At 39.6% G+C, this 16772-nt stretch overlaps 1 protein-coding gene across 1 annotated transcript in view; it reads right to left on the bottom strand.

Moving 5' to 3' along the window:
- The window catches only part of LOC127648988 (neuropilin-1a-like), a 31559-nt gene that overhangs the window by 2192 nt on the left and 12595 nt on the right, over positions 1 to 16772 (bottom strand). Inside the window, exons 6-15 of the mRNA XM_052133862.1 lie at positions 13768 to 13937; positions 8008 to 8163; positions 7595 to 7739; positions 6345 to 6676; positions 5925 to 6069; positions 5592 to 5741; positions 3961 to 4005; positions 1534 to 1680; positions 1092 to 1426; positions 862 to 958 (exon numbers count right to left, since the gene is read on the bottom strand). Coding sequence (XP_051989822.1) covers positions 862 to 958; positions 1092 to 1426; positions 1534 to 1680; positions 3961 to 4005; positions 5592 to 5741; positions 5925 to 6069; positions 6345 to 6676; positions 7595 to 7739; positions 8008 to 8163; positions 13768 to 13937 — 1722 coding nt within the window. The remainder of the gene's footprint in view (positions 1 to 861; positions 959 to 1091; positions 1427 to 1533; positions 1681 to 3960; positions 4006 to 5591; positions 5742 to 5924; positions 6070 to 6344; positions 6677 to 7594; positions 7740 to 8007; positions 8164 to 13767; positions 13938 to 16772) is intronic.

Here is a 16772-nt window from a genome sequence, read left to right as displayed (position 1 = left end):
CAAGTAGTCAGAGGAGACGCATATATCGACCAGGTGCAAACAGTGATGTGTCTCTCCTGACCACTTGTGACTGGATCACCCGAGACGCATGGCAATACCAGGTGTAAACTGGGACTTTCAAAAAAACTACAAATCCCCAATATAACATTAGCTAATGCCTAACTAGCCTAGAACACCCAGTTTTGTACATATTATAGGAGATTTTCACAAACAGCTGTTTATAGTTTCCAAAGTGCAATCTCTGTGACAGATATGAGGCCAAATATGATCTAACAATGATCTCCACCACCATGACCAAAATCGTGTCTTGGCATTTGTTTTGACTGTAGTAAGTAATATGTTCCATCAAAATGGGCTGTTATTAAGTTTGAATATTGACTATGATGACGTTGAAGTGAAATATTTGTATTTACTTATTTCAATAATTTAAGTAGTGAAGACGCATGCATATAACATGTTTCATTGTAGTTTTCATTTTATTATGCCACATTTCTCAGGGTATAGACGTGTGTTTAGCGTGTGAGGATGTGTATTCATCAACCTGTCCGACATAATCATACAGGCCTGTTGAACCAAGTTAAAACTTGTTTTGTCGATAGTTCAGAAAGAGCCTAGACCTATTTCTTCACTGTAAACTATAGATATTAATTTATATTAACTTTCATTTATATTAACACACATTATTACATTATGTAATGTTTAAAAGATTATTAAAACTGCAGCTATGCTCACATCCACCATTGAAATATGCTGCTCAAATGAATCTGGAAGCTTTGTTGCCTGCTGCATGATGTCAAGTTATAGGCAGGCCAAACATAGAGGGGGAGGGGCCATAAATGAAAGAGGTGGGGCTTAACATACCCATGCATTCATCTGGATCCACTTCGTCCAGTATTTTTATATCATCCAGTGAGATATAACCAGATTCTGTAGGATCCACTTGAGCCTCGATAATCACCTAACACACACACACACACACACACACACACACACACACACACACACACAGTCAGAGAAAGAGTTTCTATCATGTACATAGTGTTCAAATTAAGTTTCATAGTGATGAATTATAGTAAGGTCATCATCAGTACCTGATAAGATTTGTCGGCACTGGGAATCAGAACTCTCGCCTCCCTCCATCTGCTTTTCATCTGCCCATTTACAAAACGTATTAGATGCTCAGTGTCTTCTCTCATCCCTTCTTCCCCTTCTCGCTCTATCCTTTGTTTGATATAAAGTGTTCCAGTGTGTTTCTCAGTGAAGTGGTACCAGAAAGACATGCACAGGTCTGAATCTGGGGCTGTGACAGGCAAACTGGCCAGTCTTGCTACACATCCTTTCCTTGCCAACTCTTCTTCCGTCATCATTTCAGTCTTCCTCTGTGTGTTGGTGTTGGAAGCAGTGTAAATGAAGTTGTGAGGCATCCCTGAAACAGAAAAGGTTCATAAAGGAACTTCTAATAACATACATTTAATAATTCATGCTCTACATGGCTTGTCTGATCGACAAGTGTATGATCAGGCCAGCTCTAACCTGTGTGGTCCAGATTAGGTAAATTGGGATCAGCATGTTTGCTGTTATTCTTTATGTGCCATTCAGCTCCTTCTCCACTATCTTGACTCCACCCACAGTAGGAGGGGTTATCAGTCCACCCAAAGTCACAAGCAAACCAGATGTATGCTAAACAGAAAAACAAAACACTGAGCCAAGTTTACAGTCCTTCATAGTGAATTTACATTAACCCACTTTGTGTGCTCAAGTTAGCTACAGTATGTACACCAATGAGCCATGACATTATAACTGTTATTGATAATCTCCTAACAAGGCCACATGTCAAGATCTGGATAAGTTAGATGGTAAGTGAACAATCAGTTCTTGTAGTCGTGTTGTATACAGGAGAAATGGGCAGGAGTAAAGACCTGAGCAACTTTGACAAGGGTCAAATTGTTATGGCCAAACTGCTGGGTCACAGCATCTCTAAAAGGCCAAGGCTTGTGGGGTGCTCCTGGTCAGCAGTGGTGAGTACCTACTGACAGTGGTCCGAGGAGGGACAAATCACAAACCGGCGACAGGGTGTTGGGCACCCAAAACGTATCGATGTGCGAGGGCAACGACAGAAGGTCTACTGTGGCACAAGTCCCAGAAAATGTTAATGATGGTTACAGAAGGAATGTGTCACAACACACAGTGCATCGCACCCTGATGTGTATGGGGCTGCCATGATGACTCCTGTACACCATCGAAAGCACCTACAATGGGATCTGGACTTTGAAGCAGTGGAAGAAGGTCACCTAGTTCGATGAGTCCTGTTTTATTTTACATCACGGGGATGCCGTGTAGAAGTGCACCGTTTACCTGGGGAAGTGAATGCACCAGGATGCACTGTTGGAAGACGGCAAGCTGGTGGAGGGAGTGTGATGCTCTAGACAATGTTCTGCTAGGAAACCCTGGGTCCGGCCATTCATGTGGACATCAATTTGACACATGCACCCTACCTAAACATTGTTGCAGACCAGGTACACCCCTTCATGGCAATGGTATTTCCCGATGACAGTGGCCTCTTTCAGCAGGATAATGTGCACTGCCACACTGCACATATTATTTGGAAATAGTTTGAGGAACACGATTGAAGAGTTCAAAGTGTAAACCCGGCCCCAAATTCCCCAGATCTCAATCCGATTGAGCATCTGTGGGATGTGCTGGACAAACAATTCTGATCCATGGCAGCTCCAGCTCGCAACTTACAGGACTTGAAGGATCTGCTGCTAACGTCTTGGTGCCAGATACCACAGGACACCATCAGGGGTCTTGTAGAGTCCATATTAGGCAGGTAGTCAAAATGTTTTGGCTAATCAGTGTATAACGTATGGTGCTAAACACATTCTATGCTTCTTGTGCTTTAACTTGAGATAGTTAAAGCTCTAGGCTTGTAACCAAAAGGTTGTAGGTGTTATATGAACTGGACAGTTGCTATTCACCTTAAGTTCCCCTTAAAGTTGACCTTAAAGTGATAGTTCACCCAAAAAAGAAAATTCTCTCATCATTTACTCACCCTCATGCCATCCCAGATGTGTATGACTTTCTTTCTTCTGCTGAAAACAAAGATTTTTAGAAGAATATCTCAGCTCTGTAGGTCCATACAGTGCAAGTGAATGGTGGACAGAACTTTGAAGGTACAAAAAGAACACTAAGGCAGCATAAAAGTCTGGTTTCTCCCAAGGTTATTTTTCTCCATTAACCAACATAATATGGAGTTTTAGGTTCCTTTGACTTGCTCACTGGGGTTATTAATACAATTATTATTTAATAATATTTTTATTAATATTTCATATTTTGTGCTTATTTTTAAACACAATTCACAATCGTATTTGGTCAAACTACACAATGATGACTCATCAACATTTTAGACATTACAGTTTCTGTAAAGCTGCTTTGAAACGATGTATGTTGTGAAAGGCGCTATACAAATAAAATTTACTTGACTTGACTTTAGACCTTCAAACTTTTGGCCACCATATACTTGCATTTTATGGACCTACAGAGTTGAGTTATTCTTCTAAAAATCTTTGTGTTCAGCAGCTTTGTGTTCTTTTTTTTTCATTTTTGGGTGAACTATCCCTTTAATCTCAGGTTAATTCAGAGAGTTGCATTGTAAAGTATATGACTCTCTTAAAATCCTATAGAGAAAACTCTCTGAATGTGTTTTTAATCTTGCACAAAGCATTTAGGTTTGTCAACAAAGTTCAACAGCTGGAGATTCTAAGTTGTAATTCAGATGAACAACACTTGGTGGCAGTAGAGACTCTCTTATATGCTTGTATTTGTAGTTTGAAAGGAAAAACCACAAAGAAACAAGATCATAAACATGCCAATCCAGAAAGAGATCAAGCATTATTAAAACAGCTCTCTATTAGATTGATAATGGCATGTGTGTGTGAATGTGTGTGAGTTGTTTCTCACCAGGTACTGACTCCATCTCCAGATATGGCTCTGCCACTACAGTGTCTATAGAAACAAATAAATAAATACAGAATATACTTTCAAAATCGAAGCACAAGGGTATTAGAAAGGTCACTGTATTTGTATTTAGTCTATTTACATGTTTTGTATTTTTGTGTGTGTGTTTCCTGTTGTGTCTGAATGGATGACCAATTGCTTTTAAGTGTCAAACTGGGACACGAGGGTCGAGAAAGATAGAAAGAAAGAAAGCATAGGTTGTCTGATAAGTCATAGTCTGCATCTTAGTGTGTGCATGAATGGGTGTAGCAATACCACTGTTTTGCTGTGTTTATGTAACATTCTGGGTCATCACTGTTTAACTGTGTGTGTTTGTGTTTGTAACCTTTTGGGTCGTAGTCTGCCACTGGTTTGCTGTTTTAATGTTTGTGTGTAGATAAGGTTTCGCTTTCATTGTGAGGACCAAATGTCCCCAAGTAACTAAAATCGCCTACATTGTGGAGACCTCTCAATGGTCCCCATGATGAAAACGTAATAAAGGGACTAAGTATTATTTCTCATTTAAAATGTAAAACTGGCAGAAGATTTCTTTAAGGGGTAGATTTAGTGGTAGTGTTAGGATACAGTATTTAGGTGTATAGTGTCAAAAAGTGATGTGAATGATTTATTTGATGTCAAAATACATTCTCCCATCACATCTTAAAGGGATAGTTCTCCCAAAAATGAAAATGTTCTCATCATTTACTCGCCCACATGCCATCCCAGATGTGTATGACATTCTCGGCTCTGTAGGTCCATACAATGATGGCCAGAAATCTGAAGGTCCAAAAAGCAGATTAAAGCAGCATAAAAGTAATCTATTAGACTCCAGTGGTTTAACACATATCTTCAGAAGCCATATGATAATAACAATAAAAATACAATAAGAAACAACAGTATTCAGGTCCTTTTTTAACTCTAATCTCCAATTTCACTTTCAGATGAAAACAGGCAACACATTCAGATGTGAAAGTGAAAGTGGAGATTTATAGTAAAAAATAAAGACTAAAATACTGATCTGTTTCTAACCCACACCTATCATATCCCTTCTGAAGATATAGATTTTAACCACTAGAGTCATATAGATTATTTTATGCTGCTTTTTATCTGCTTTTTGGACCTTCAATATTCTGTCCACCATTCACTTGCATTGTATGGACCTATGGAGCTGAGATATTCAGCAGAAGAAAGAAAGTCATACACATCTGGGATGACATGAGGGTGAGTAAATTATTTTTGGTTAAACTATCCCTTTAATATGCAGAGATTAAAATAAACTATAATTCAGGCCCCATTCTACTCTGGCGTTGAGGTGATTGATAAGCACCCTCAAACAGATAAAGCACCAAAGAAGGTTAAAGCACCTTCAACTGAATAACCTTCTTCTTTTTAATCATAGAGCACCCTACTAAATTCAGAAGCACCCTCAGATATTTTGATATGGAACCGAGCCTGCTATAAGTCATTGTAGGGTTATTTCCCCAAAAAGTATAAACACTGTTGCTCTTAACATGTTTATTTGAGCGTCCTGACCAGCCCAATGCTAAACCAAAGGTGTGAGTTTGGGGCGGGCTATCAGTTATCAGGCTACCAACCTGTTGGGTCACTATGACAGTTATCGTCATCGTCGCAACCCTCTGTTGTTGTTGAAATGCTGGTAGTTGTTGGAATGTTCCCTGATACACTAGTGATGGCAGGTGCTGTGATTTCCATAGTGGTTGCAAAGGGGAGAGGTGTTGTGGGCTCTGGAGAGGGAGACAGAAAAAAGAGAAATGTGTATGAAAGAGAGAGAAATTAGAGAATGTACACAAGGTACACAAATATTTGACAGTTTCTACACCATTTTAGAATCATTTGTAGTTGGATTATGCAGCCTGAGGACTTTGTTCTTCAAAGCTCTGTGATTGGTCGGTTTGGATGTCACTCACCATACAAATCACACCCCAGAACCTCCAGCCTTAACCCCATGCCATCAGTGGAGCCACGCTCAGGATAGACACGAAGGAAACGCGTTACCACTGGATCAAATGTACGCACTTCTGGTGTGTCGTGGTTCTGATTCCCCAAAAACACCTACAGACAAGAAAAATAAGAGATTGTTACAACATTTTCTTTTTTTAATAAATGAAAGATAAATGGCAAGTTTTGTTTTCCTTGACTTCTTTTTGATTTTAAAGGTGAAGTATTTAACTTTAGTGCCTCTAGTGACACAGAATGGCGTTGCAAATTTTTTTTTTTTAATGTGAATTCAGTTTTGAAGGAGAAGGTTTTTTTTTTAACATTGAACATTTTAAACATTTCCCCTTTCAAATATTACTGTTCACATGGAATCTCTCTCTCTTTCTCACCTTCAATTTGTTGCTATTCTCTTCCTGTATGTAGGTCCATTCTATTCCATTTGTGCTGTATGTAACTCTAAAGCGTTTGATAAAAACATTGACGTCTCTGTATTTTCCTCCCTGCAGGATGAGGCCTGTTACCATACGCTGGGCTCCCAGATCTAATTCCAGTGAGTGGTTCTTGCCCAGACTCTGCGGATGAGCAACCACCCAACCCGTCCGACCGGTCAGCAACCGGGCCTGTTCAGGGAGCCAGCCCCTCTCTGCCGACGGCCACACTGAGATTTGCGAGTCAGAAATCTGACCTGATACCATCCCCAGCATACTGGAGCATGGCGCATCTGAAAGAGAGGAAGGGAAATTATAAGCAATCCCCATGAAAGAGCACCAATATTGTGAGCCACAGGAAACAGACAGGCCACTTCCTGTCTGACACTACTTGTCAGAAATAGTAAGGATTTATTAAAATAAACACAAAAACAAAGACAAAGATCCCCCATTTAGCCTTAACAGACTGTAGGGGCAAGTGCTGTTAGCGAGCACCTATGAAGGCCGGAACGGTACACGAGGGGGTGGGTGGCCAGCACCACGCCCGACCGCCTTTTAGTCTCCCCAGTGGCAATGTTTACACACCGCACCAGGTACTCATTTTAGGCTGAGTCGACCTAGGGGAGGCCCGGGACCGGTTCAGATATTCGTCACTGGTGTTGGCTATGAGCGGGAATCGAACTCAGGTCGCCAGGTTCATAGTGCAGTGTGCTAACCACTACACTACCGCACACACGCACGCACGCACGCACGCACGCACGCACGCACGCACGCACGCACGCACGCGCACGCACGCACACACACACACACACACACACACACACACACACACACACACACAGGTCGGATCTCTTCATGTCTGTATCAGGTGTCAGTGAGTAATATGTAGTAGCCTTGTAATAAATGGAATAATTTTCCATCAGCCAGTATTTATAGCAAAATAGACCCCTTCAGGCTTCAGGCTGATCCCCTTGTCGGGGTTTATTGTGCGATAACAACCAGCTGACTGTACATTATCCATTACTTATCAAATGGCACCTTATTGTAAAGTGTTTCCAAAATTACAATATATTTTTGGGTGACATTCTCCAGATTGTGAAATACAGAAAATAGTAAAATGCAATCTGAAGACTAAGACTAAACCCCAGCAATCACCAGCTGGGATTTCAATGTGACATAATGGCTGAATCTCCTGTGGTAAAGAGGGATACCTGATATTTTGCAGCCGTACACCTCGAAACGCATGCAAATGCCCTGTTCCCAGGTCAAAGGTCGTATCCGTAGGTAACGGGTGAGGGTGGGCTTGGGCAGTCTGATGCGTACTTCATCTGTGGGATTTTGATTTCCATGGAACACCTGAGAAAAAGAGAGATAACACATAGTATTACACATATATCTTTTCCTTGTTTTCACTGTCTAATCTCCATGCAAATGTTCCCCAAGTTTCAATTTATAAAATGTTAAGGTGCATTTATGCTGTTATACTGTTTATTATACTGTTTTAAAGCATAAAATAACAAAACAATAACAGATTAATGTGCCAGTAAAAATGATTAAAAAAAATATGAAATAAGTAATAATAAAGCAATGCGTAAAAATAAAATAAAATAAAAGAATTCCTCACCATCTGTTTGGTTTTATCTTTCAGTGTGATCCAGTCTTCTCCATTCGAGCTCACACTGATCCTGTATGTTTTGACATAGTACGATTTTTTAGTTTCCATCGAAATGGCACCCTGTGTTCCAATGGCAGTCACATACCGCAGGAAACCCAAGTCCACCTGAGAGAGACAGATAGTGAGAAATCATGAGAGAGTGCTATCATTTTCTGTCGAGTGTGTGTGTAATTGTGTGTGTGTTTGCAGAAGTGTTGTTTTGCTGTTGAACAGAACACACTGGGGTATGTTCATAATAGCACACTGCCATACTATTCTTTTATGACCTTATACTGTGTACAGAATGTAATTTTTTACATGCATAAAATATCTGGATGACTTACTACCAAATTATTGCCAAAAATGTGCCAAAATATAAAACTGTAGGACACTACAATGCTGTGTGCGCCAACTGACCTTCCTTTACCAGTGCGATAAATAAACAGGAAGCAAAATCAAAAGATTTTTAACATCTCCTTATTGACTCAATACATGATTGGACTACCAAAAGTTACATTTAAAAATGTTAAATAACCGTGTTTACTTACGAGGTAACGACTTTACACAACTCGTAAAATTAAACATGCAATATAGTGAGGTTCTGTGACAAAATTGTAGCATTCTACAGTTTAAAATGTTTAGTGTTGCATCCTGAATATTGCTTCACATACTGATCTATTTTTAAATAAAAGGCACTATTACAGAGTATATACTTCACAGTAAGTAGTAAGATACTGTAGTATTCCATTGAGAACATTAGCCGTGTCCCATATGACACACTGTACACTATGCACACAGCCATGTAGTGTAAGAATTTTCAAAGTGTAGTATCATCCCAAATGGAGCACTTGACTCTTTTTTACTACACAGAAGCATTCGCCATGTAACAGCTGAAGGAAGTGATGTTTAAAACGCATGCAATGTGGTGACGCTAGCATTAGCACATTAGCCAACCTCAGTTCAACACTTGTATCTCAAACAACATAAATATTCACAGAGCGTGGGTTGATGGTAAAGCCTTCAATTTACATTTGTAAGGTGTTGTCTTCAAAGAAGTTCCATTAGTTGCTTCTACATTATTTAAAACTGTTTTGTCAGACCAGCAACGCTACATACGGCAAGAGGTGAGCGCTGAGTGCGTGAAGTGTCCAACAATCCAAACTCCGTTTTGACGGTTACAGAAGTGCATCATCCGGGTCCCCCATTGTACACTTCTTTTTGTTACATTTTCAGTGTTTGCATACTACTTGTATTACAAAATGAGAATAGTGCTAAAGTCTGCGGTTTGGGACACACCCATAGTCTGAATGATTCTAAGGACTTCAGTAAGATTCGTATGTGTTTACTTCATAGTTTAAGGAGGTAGAATCTGTTGTCTGGACTGGGTCAATAAAAACAGATATGTCTAATCACCAATCAATCAATTTGACACACATTTCTTAACTAATTTCCAGTACGTTAATGCCTCTGCATGTGTACCAACACACAGTGCTGTGGTTCTAAAGGGCCTTATTCTCAAAACAACTGGCCTATTAAATAAAACACTCACACATATTGTATATTATGGAACGCAGACAGCTCTGCAGGTGGTGAATTGTAGAAGCAACTTTCATTGTGTCTGACAGTCTGACATTGTGTTCCAACTTTTGTGAAAATGCACCTCGCACCTTTAAAGGAATATTTCATGTTCAATACAAGTTAAGGTCAATCGACAGCATTTGTGGAACAATATTGATTACCACAAAAAATTTTTTTGACTCGTTCATCCTTTTCTTTAATAAAAAAAAGCAAAAATCTGGGTTCCAGTGAGGCACATGGGGCTTTTCCACTGCATGATACAACTCGACTCTGCTCGCTTTTTGGGGGTTTTCCACTGTGGATAGTATCATTTTTTAGTACCACCTCAGTCGAGGTTCAAAGCGAGCCGAGCCGATACCAAATGTGATGTCAAAATCCTGCAGATCATGGATTGGTCAGGGAGAATCGTCACTACCAGCGTCACTGGATTTCCAACACGTGACATCAACCCGCTAATTTTAAAGTTTTAGTAACAGCAACAGCAGAATCGTTTGTTCATGCGAAATGTGAAAAAAGAAATCGCTGTGCGCAAAACCACGCCGTGGTCAATAAACGAGGTGCAGACGGTCCACTCGTTAGCGATGAGCGAAACGAAAACTTCTCTCAGGAAGTGTATCAGCTGTTGGCCGCACACGGCTACCACAGGACCTACCAACAGTGTAGGGAAAAGTTTTTTTTTTTTTAAAGTAACTACAGAACCATCAAGGAAAAGTGGAAGTGGTTCGACCAAATGGACACTATCTAGACCGGCGAGCAATGGGAGGGAGAGTGCCCTGGACTGGTGTTGTTCCACGATGGAGGATTGTATGTTTTCTTATGTTAACTCTATACTCTGCTTGAAAGCTTCACTTTATTTAGTTGACCAGCTACTGGAAGCTTGCTTCTAAAACAACCAGGCCAATTTAACTGTTACAATTGTATAAAATCACCATGCAACAACTGCTTTATGCAGCACAATGAGCTAGAAGCTAACAGCTAGCAGTCATGTTATTGTTTTGGTAAGTTTGTGTCGTGTAACTATGCGCATCTATGACGATCAGCCTATAATCACACCCACGTTGAGACGGCACTAAACTGCAATGGAAATGCAAGCTCAGAAAAGTAAAGCAAGTAGAGTTGAGGCGAGTCAAACCGTAATGTGCAGTGGAAAAGTGCCATTACAATGGAAGTGAATGGGGCCAATCCGTAAATGATAAAATACACACTAATTCAAAAAATAGCCACAAGACTTAAACAATATGTGGGATATGAATTTAGTGTGATAAAATTGCTTTCTAACCTTTTCTGTGTAAAGATATAGCCAATTTTATAACTTTGTTGCCATGACGATGTTATGTCAACAAACCATAACACCCTAAAATGACCGTAAAAGTGACAACTTATCTTTACAGCTCAATTAATACACGAGTTTCAACAGAAGAATTAATGTAAGTGCTTTTATGTGTGCATGCCTCTTGAAATAAATTCAACTCAACTGATGCAACAGAAGTGTGCATAAATAGCCTGCTGAGAGAGTTTGGCTTAATACAAGCATTCCTGACACAAAAGTTCACATCTCTCTCCCATTGGTCTCACTGAGCAGATTGCATTGAAAATGCATGACTGCCAACCTCCCTCTCTCTCTTTCTCTCTCGTTCTAATACTGAACAGGAAGGTGTTGTAGGGGTAATAGCTTTTCAATATTGTGCCATATCAGAATCAGTTCAGCTGCCAACTGGAGCCAGCCACTGTTAACAAGCTCAACAAGTGTTAACGACCCTTAAGGAGGGAACAATGGCAGGACAGAAAGAAACCCACACAAATGTCAGGACCAAACTCGACTAGAGACAAACATATAGGCACTTTTTGAAGAAAACAGGATATTGCTGTGTATGTGAGAGTAAGAAGGAAAGAGGGTAAGCAGGAAAGGGAAGATGAATAAGGAAAGAGGAAGACTGACGCTCATGTTACATTGCTTTTTGGAAGGGTTACGGTGTTTACCCATAAATTAAATTCTGTCATCATTTACTCACCCTCATGTCATTCCAAACATGTGTGACTTTCTCTCTTCTGCTGAACACAAATGGAGATGTTATTCACAGTTTTATTGTATCTTTTTTCCATCTAATGAAAGTGAATGGTAGATGAGAGTGTCAGTGCATAAAATTCTATCTAACATGCAGGTCTGAAATGTTTGAGGGTGAGTAAACGATGACAGAATTTATATTGGTGAACTATCCCTGTATGATTGTTTCCAGACTGGGGCCAAGACAAGACAAAACTGTCTCCGGACAAGGATCACTTGTTTGAAGACAGGAATGTGAAGTTTTTCGACAGGGAGGACAGATGCTTTGAGGGAGAACATAAAGAGGCCATCGAAGTGAAACTAGAACAGATATTTCTGAACAACTGTGACATCTCTTGCCAGATACAGACCTTTCATCTTTACCATGACAGTTTTGCCCCAATTCACATATTGCACACACCAACTCGCAAGTTTTAAGATAGCGATAAGATTAAAGAAATAGTTATGGTAATTCTGTCATCATCTGACTACACACACACACACGCATGTCACTCAATATGATTTTTTTGTGTGGAACGCAAAGAGAGTTGAATGTCAGACTGCTCTTTTCCTTACAATGAAAGTAAATTGGGGCCAGAGGCTGTCATGCTCCAAAATGACAAAAATAATATAAAAGTAGTCCATACTGCTTGTGCATTATATTCCAAGTCTTCTTAAGCCATATGCTGTGTTCCACAAAAATGAAAAATGGAGGATGACTAAATGATGAACTGGCCCTTTAAGGAATGTTCTGGGTTCAATACAAGTTAAGCTCAATTGACAGCATTTGTAGCATAATGTTGATTACCACAGAAGAACATTTTGGCTTATCCCCTTTTTAAAAAAAAGCACAAATCATGGTTTCAGTATGGCACTTACAATGGAAGTAAATGGGGCAAGTGTACAGTATAATGTGAAAAAATTATATGTGTTTACATTGTTATAGTGTGATAACATCACTTACTAACCTTATTTGTGTAAGGTCATAGTCAATATTACAACTGTATTGTCATGTGGACATAAAATCGGTAAACCCTGTAATCCCAGTAAGCAATTTTATCACACTAAAATCATGTTAACACTTATAATGTTTATTTGTTATGGATATATATTTGAAAGAGTGAGAGTATTAATATTTATGGACTGGCCCCATTCACTTCCATTGTAAGTGCATTACTGGACAACCATGATTCTTGCTTTTCTTTCTTTTCTTTACTTTAAAAAAAATAAATAAAAATAAGCGATGAATCAAAATAATTTTCTGTGGCAACTATTATTATTCCACAAAGGCTGCTGATTGATGTTGACTTGCATTGAACCCGGAACATTCCTTTAAATGCTGTGTAAATTTCTCTATTGAAATGGCTTCAATCCAGATGCACCTGTACTATGCATAAAATCACTGATACAAAAGTAAATTCAAAAGTTTTGTTATATTTCTCTTTAAAGGGAATAATATACAGTCTTAACCATAAGTGGGCCTCAAACATAGGACACAAATATATCCATATTCACATCGGCCAAAAAAACATTTAAAAACTTGCTCACTTCTCATGAACTTACTCCTGCTAGAAATGACCTCTCTCTCTCTCTCTCTCTCTCTCTCTCTCTCTCTCTTTCTCTCTCTCTCTCTCTCTCTCTCTCTCTCTCTCTCTCTCTCTCTCTCTCTCTCTCTCTCTCTCTCTCTCTCTCTCTCTCTCAGAATGAAATGTGTTCTCCAGATGTCTGTCTGTTTTCCTGGTAACGTCAGAAATGTTGGCCTACTGTCAGCGTAAGCTCCGTCTATGGTTGCTCCATAAATGTCCTCATTGAGAGAGGAAACCCTTCCTGTGTTTACTGCTGTGAGAATGACAACATGTCAATCACATCCATTCAACAAACAAAGACTCACGCAAGCCCTTTTCCTCACGTGAAGATGTGTCTGTGAGTTTTATCATTAGAGCTGTCTGAAGTTAACTTTTTAATGCCAAATACATACGTTTCTTTATGCTTAAATATTGAGTCTTTTCCATGTCTGTATGTGCCTATGTGACTTTGTCTTTTTGCATGAATAGATAATATATTTTCTCATAAAATAAAACAGTCTTGGTCTATAAATACATGTGTACCTGAATCCACTCTCTGGTGGAGTCCTCTGATGGTGTCCAGCCATTTTCAATGTAATGCAGTCTGGAGCGCAGTGGAGACCAGCTGGGATTATACTGGGATGATGCAGTGATTCTATCATCTGTGATATCACCACTCGCCATCCCTAATGGAGACATACATTCACCTACACCTACACACACACACACACACACACGACGTTTCAGCATCTTTTCAGCACAGACATGATAAAATTAGCAGTGAATGCATCACAACATCTGCACTAAAAAACAGAAAACAATGTTGAAGCAACTAAAAAGGAAAAGAAACACAGATCTGAATGTCGATGAGTTTGTCTGTAGTAAAAAAAAAAGACATTAGAAGTCTATGGTATGTCCCCATTTAAAAGTAAATATGTGTGTATGACTTAGAACTGCTCTCTTCTCTCAACAGGAAGTTAAAGTATTTCATGTTTGGCCCCAGATGCAGTGACCCTTAAAGTTACCAACTTGCCCTGTATGGCACTGGGATAAGGATGAATTATATGCCATAAACCCAGTAGTGGTTTTAACCACCACGCAATTGCGTGGAGCCCCAGATGTCGGGGGCCCCCGCCCCAGTAGGAAAGCTCCGCAAAAACAGCTTGAGGGGTGACATGTTGTTCTGGTTACACGTGCGAATATGCTGTTGTTTGCGGTCTCAGAGCATTTCACGAAGCCGGCGGGTTCGGGTCAGTAGGACTTTGGGTGCGGGTTTGTAATTTATGAAAAAATTTAATATACAGGTCTTCCGAACTTGTTTCGACCACACGCTCTCACTCACAGACACGTGCGAAGGGATGAGGGGCAGTTCACACTGAATGCATTTTTGCGTGCATCTACCCTGTTTTTCCATTGTTTTTCTATGTAAACGTGCTGGACGAACATCCTTCACGGATGCATCGCATCTCACTGTTGGCCCCAGGTTGGTCATTTGCTTGGGGCCTCAAAAATCGTAACCCGCCCCTGCATAAACCTCACTACACTTTATTACACACCTGAACTCACATGCAGTTTTATGAAGTGAAGCTATGCTGGGTTCAGGTCTCAAAGGATCTTGGTTGCTCTCTCAGTGCCATCAAGCACATTATTGCTAACTATCTCAGTTAGTGTGTGACTCTGAAAACTTGATAGATGGGTTTAATAAAAGTCCCAGACTCACTGAGCTGAAAATATCAGAACAGTTTATTTTCATCCACATCTTTGATTTCCCACATATGTTATATTTATTACACATTTTGGAGCAAAAATGACAATTATTAAAATGTTTCATTTAATGAAAAAAAAAATTCCTTGATTTTTGTAGATATATTCTAACTTTCAGAAGTCAAAGCAACTCCACAATTACACATCAACAACTGCCAAAAACAGCATGTGTAAGCATTAGCCAGTCACAACGGAATTCATTTACATATATGAGTCTTAAAGGAATATTCCAAGTTCAATACAAGTTAAGCTCAATGGAATTGTGGCATAATATTGATTACCTCCTTTTCTTTATAAAAAGCAAAATTCTGGATTCCAGTGAGGCACTTACAATGGAAGTGAATTGGGCCAATCCGTAAACATTAAAATACTCACTTTTTCAAAAGTATAGCCACAAGACATGAACAATATGTTGGTTGCACTGTACTTTACAGTACGTGTACTTTCAGTATACTTAGAGTGTACTTATACAAGAAACTACTGAGAAATATTAAGGAACTACATGTACTTAATATGGGTTAAGGTTAGGGTTAGGTTAAGTGATGGTACCCAGTAATTACTATAGTTATTCTAATTATATGCAGTAGTACGTACATGTAGAACATTACTGTAAAATAAAGTGCTATCAATATGTGTGTTAACATGATTTTAGTGTGATGAAATCACTCACAAACCTTTTCTGTGCACAGTTATAGTCAATTTTACAACTTCATTGCCATGATGATGATGTAATATCATAATATAAGTTTAATATAAGTGCTTTTATAAAATGATAAGCTTCAAATTTCTGCCTTTAAATCCCCCAAGAATTACCCCATTCACTTCCATTATAAATGTCTCACTGTAACTTAACTTTTTTTTTAAGAAAAGGAGTGTTGAGTGAAAATATACATTTTTGTGGTAATCAACATTATGCCACAAATGCTGTTGATTGAGCTTAACTTGTACTGAACCCAGAATATTCCTTTAAAGAATAGTAGCAAAGCAGTCTATTTGTTTCTAAAGCCATTTTAACACTGCAACATTATTTACACAGAAGCTGAAGTGGCATTTAGGTGTATTTAAGCAGACTGTTTAATTCTGCTCAGAGGTGGCATAAATGCATTTCTATCGGGAAGACACGCCATCTTGAGTGAAGTTTGAGATGCCATTTATATGATAGATGTAAAACGGGAGGTGATGTCTCTCTCTTTGGCGTAGGCCCCGTCCGGCAGTCCGAGGGAGTTGTATACGGAACTGTCATGTCCTGTCAGAGATAGGAGGCAGGGGCGAGGAGCCTACAGGGCTCAGCTGGTGGTGGTGGGGAGGTGGAGGCTGCAGTGTTAGCACACCGAAACAGCGATGTGATAGATTGTGAGCAGACTTATAAAGCAATGGCTTACGTGCGATTGGCTAGGAGTTATCCAGCTAATGATGTGATGTACAAATGCTGGTCTTCCCGCTAGAACTACGCTCCACTTCCATTTATGGGGTATGATACTAGGGGTCACAGCAGGCATAATTTCGTGTGGCTTTTTGTGGCTGTCATGGACTCCAGTTCCACAATCCACCCCACTTATTCCGGTTCCCACACTCGTGCTCAATCACCTGAATACTAGTTTCACCTGTGCTGTTTGCACTCTATTTATATCCTGCCTGTTCACTTCTGACTTTGTTGGTTATTGGATGTTGTCATCCTATGCTTAGCTAACTCCTTAGAAAACCTGTTGGATTACTAGCGTTCGTTCTCGTGTTTGTTTTTTCCCCTGCCCTGCTCCGTCTATTTGTTTACTGGACTGATCTTT

Source organism: Xyrauchen texanus, chromosome 9 (genome assembly GCF_025860055.1).
Source record: "Xyrauchen texanus isolate HMW12.3.18 chromosome 9, RBS_HiC_50CHRs, whole genome shotgun sequence".
Taxonomy (NCBI): domain Eukaryota; kingdom Metazoa; phylum Chordata; class Actinopteri; order Cypriniformes; family Catostomidae; genus Xyrauchen; species Xyrauchen texanus.
This window is presented reverse-complemented; position numbering and strand designations above follow the sequence as displayed.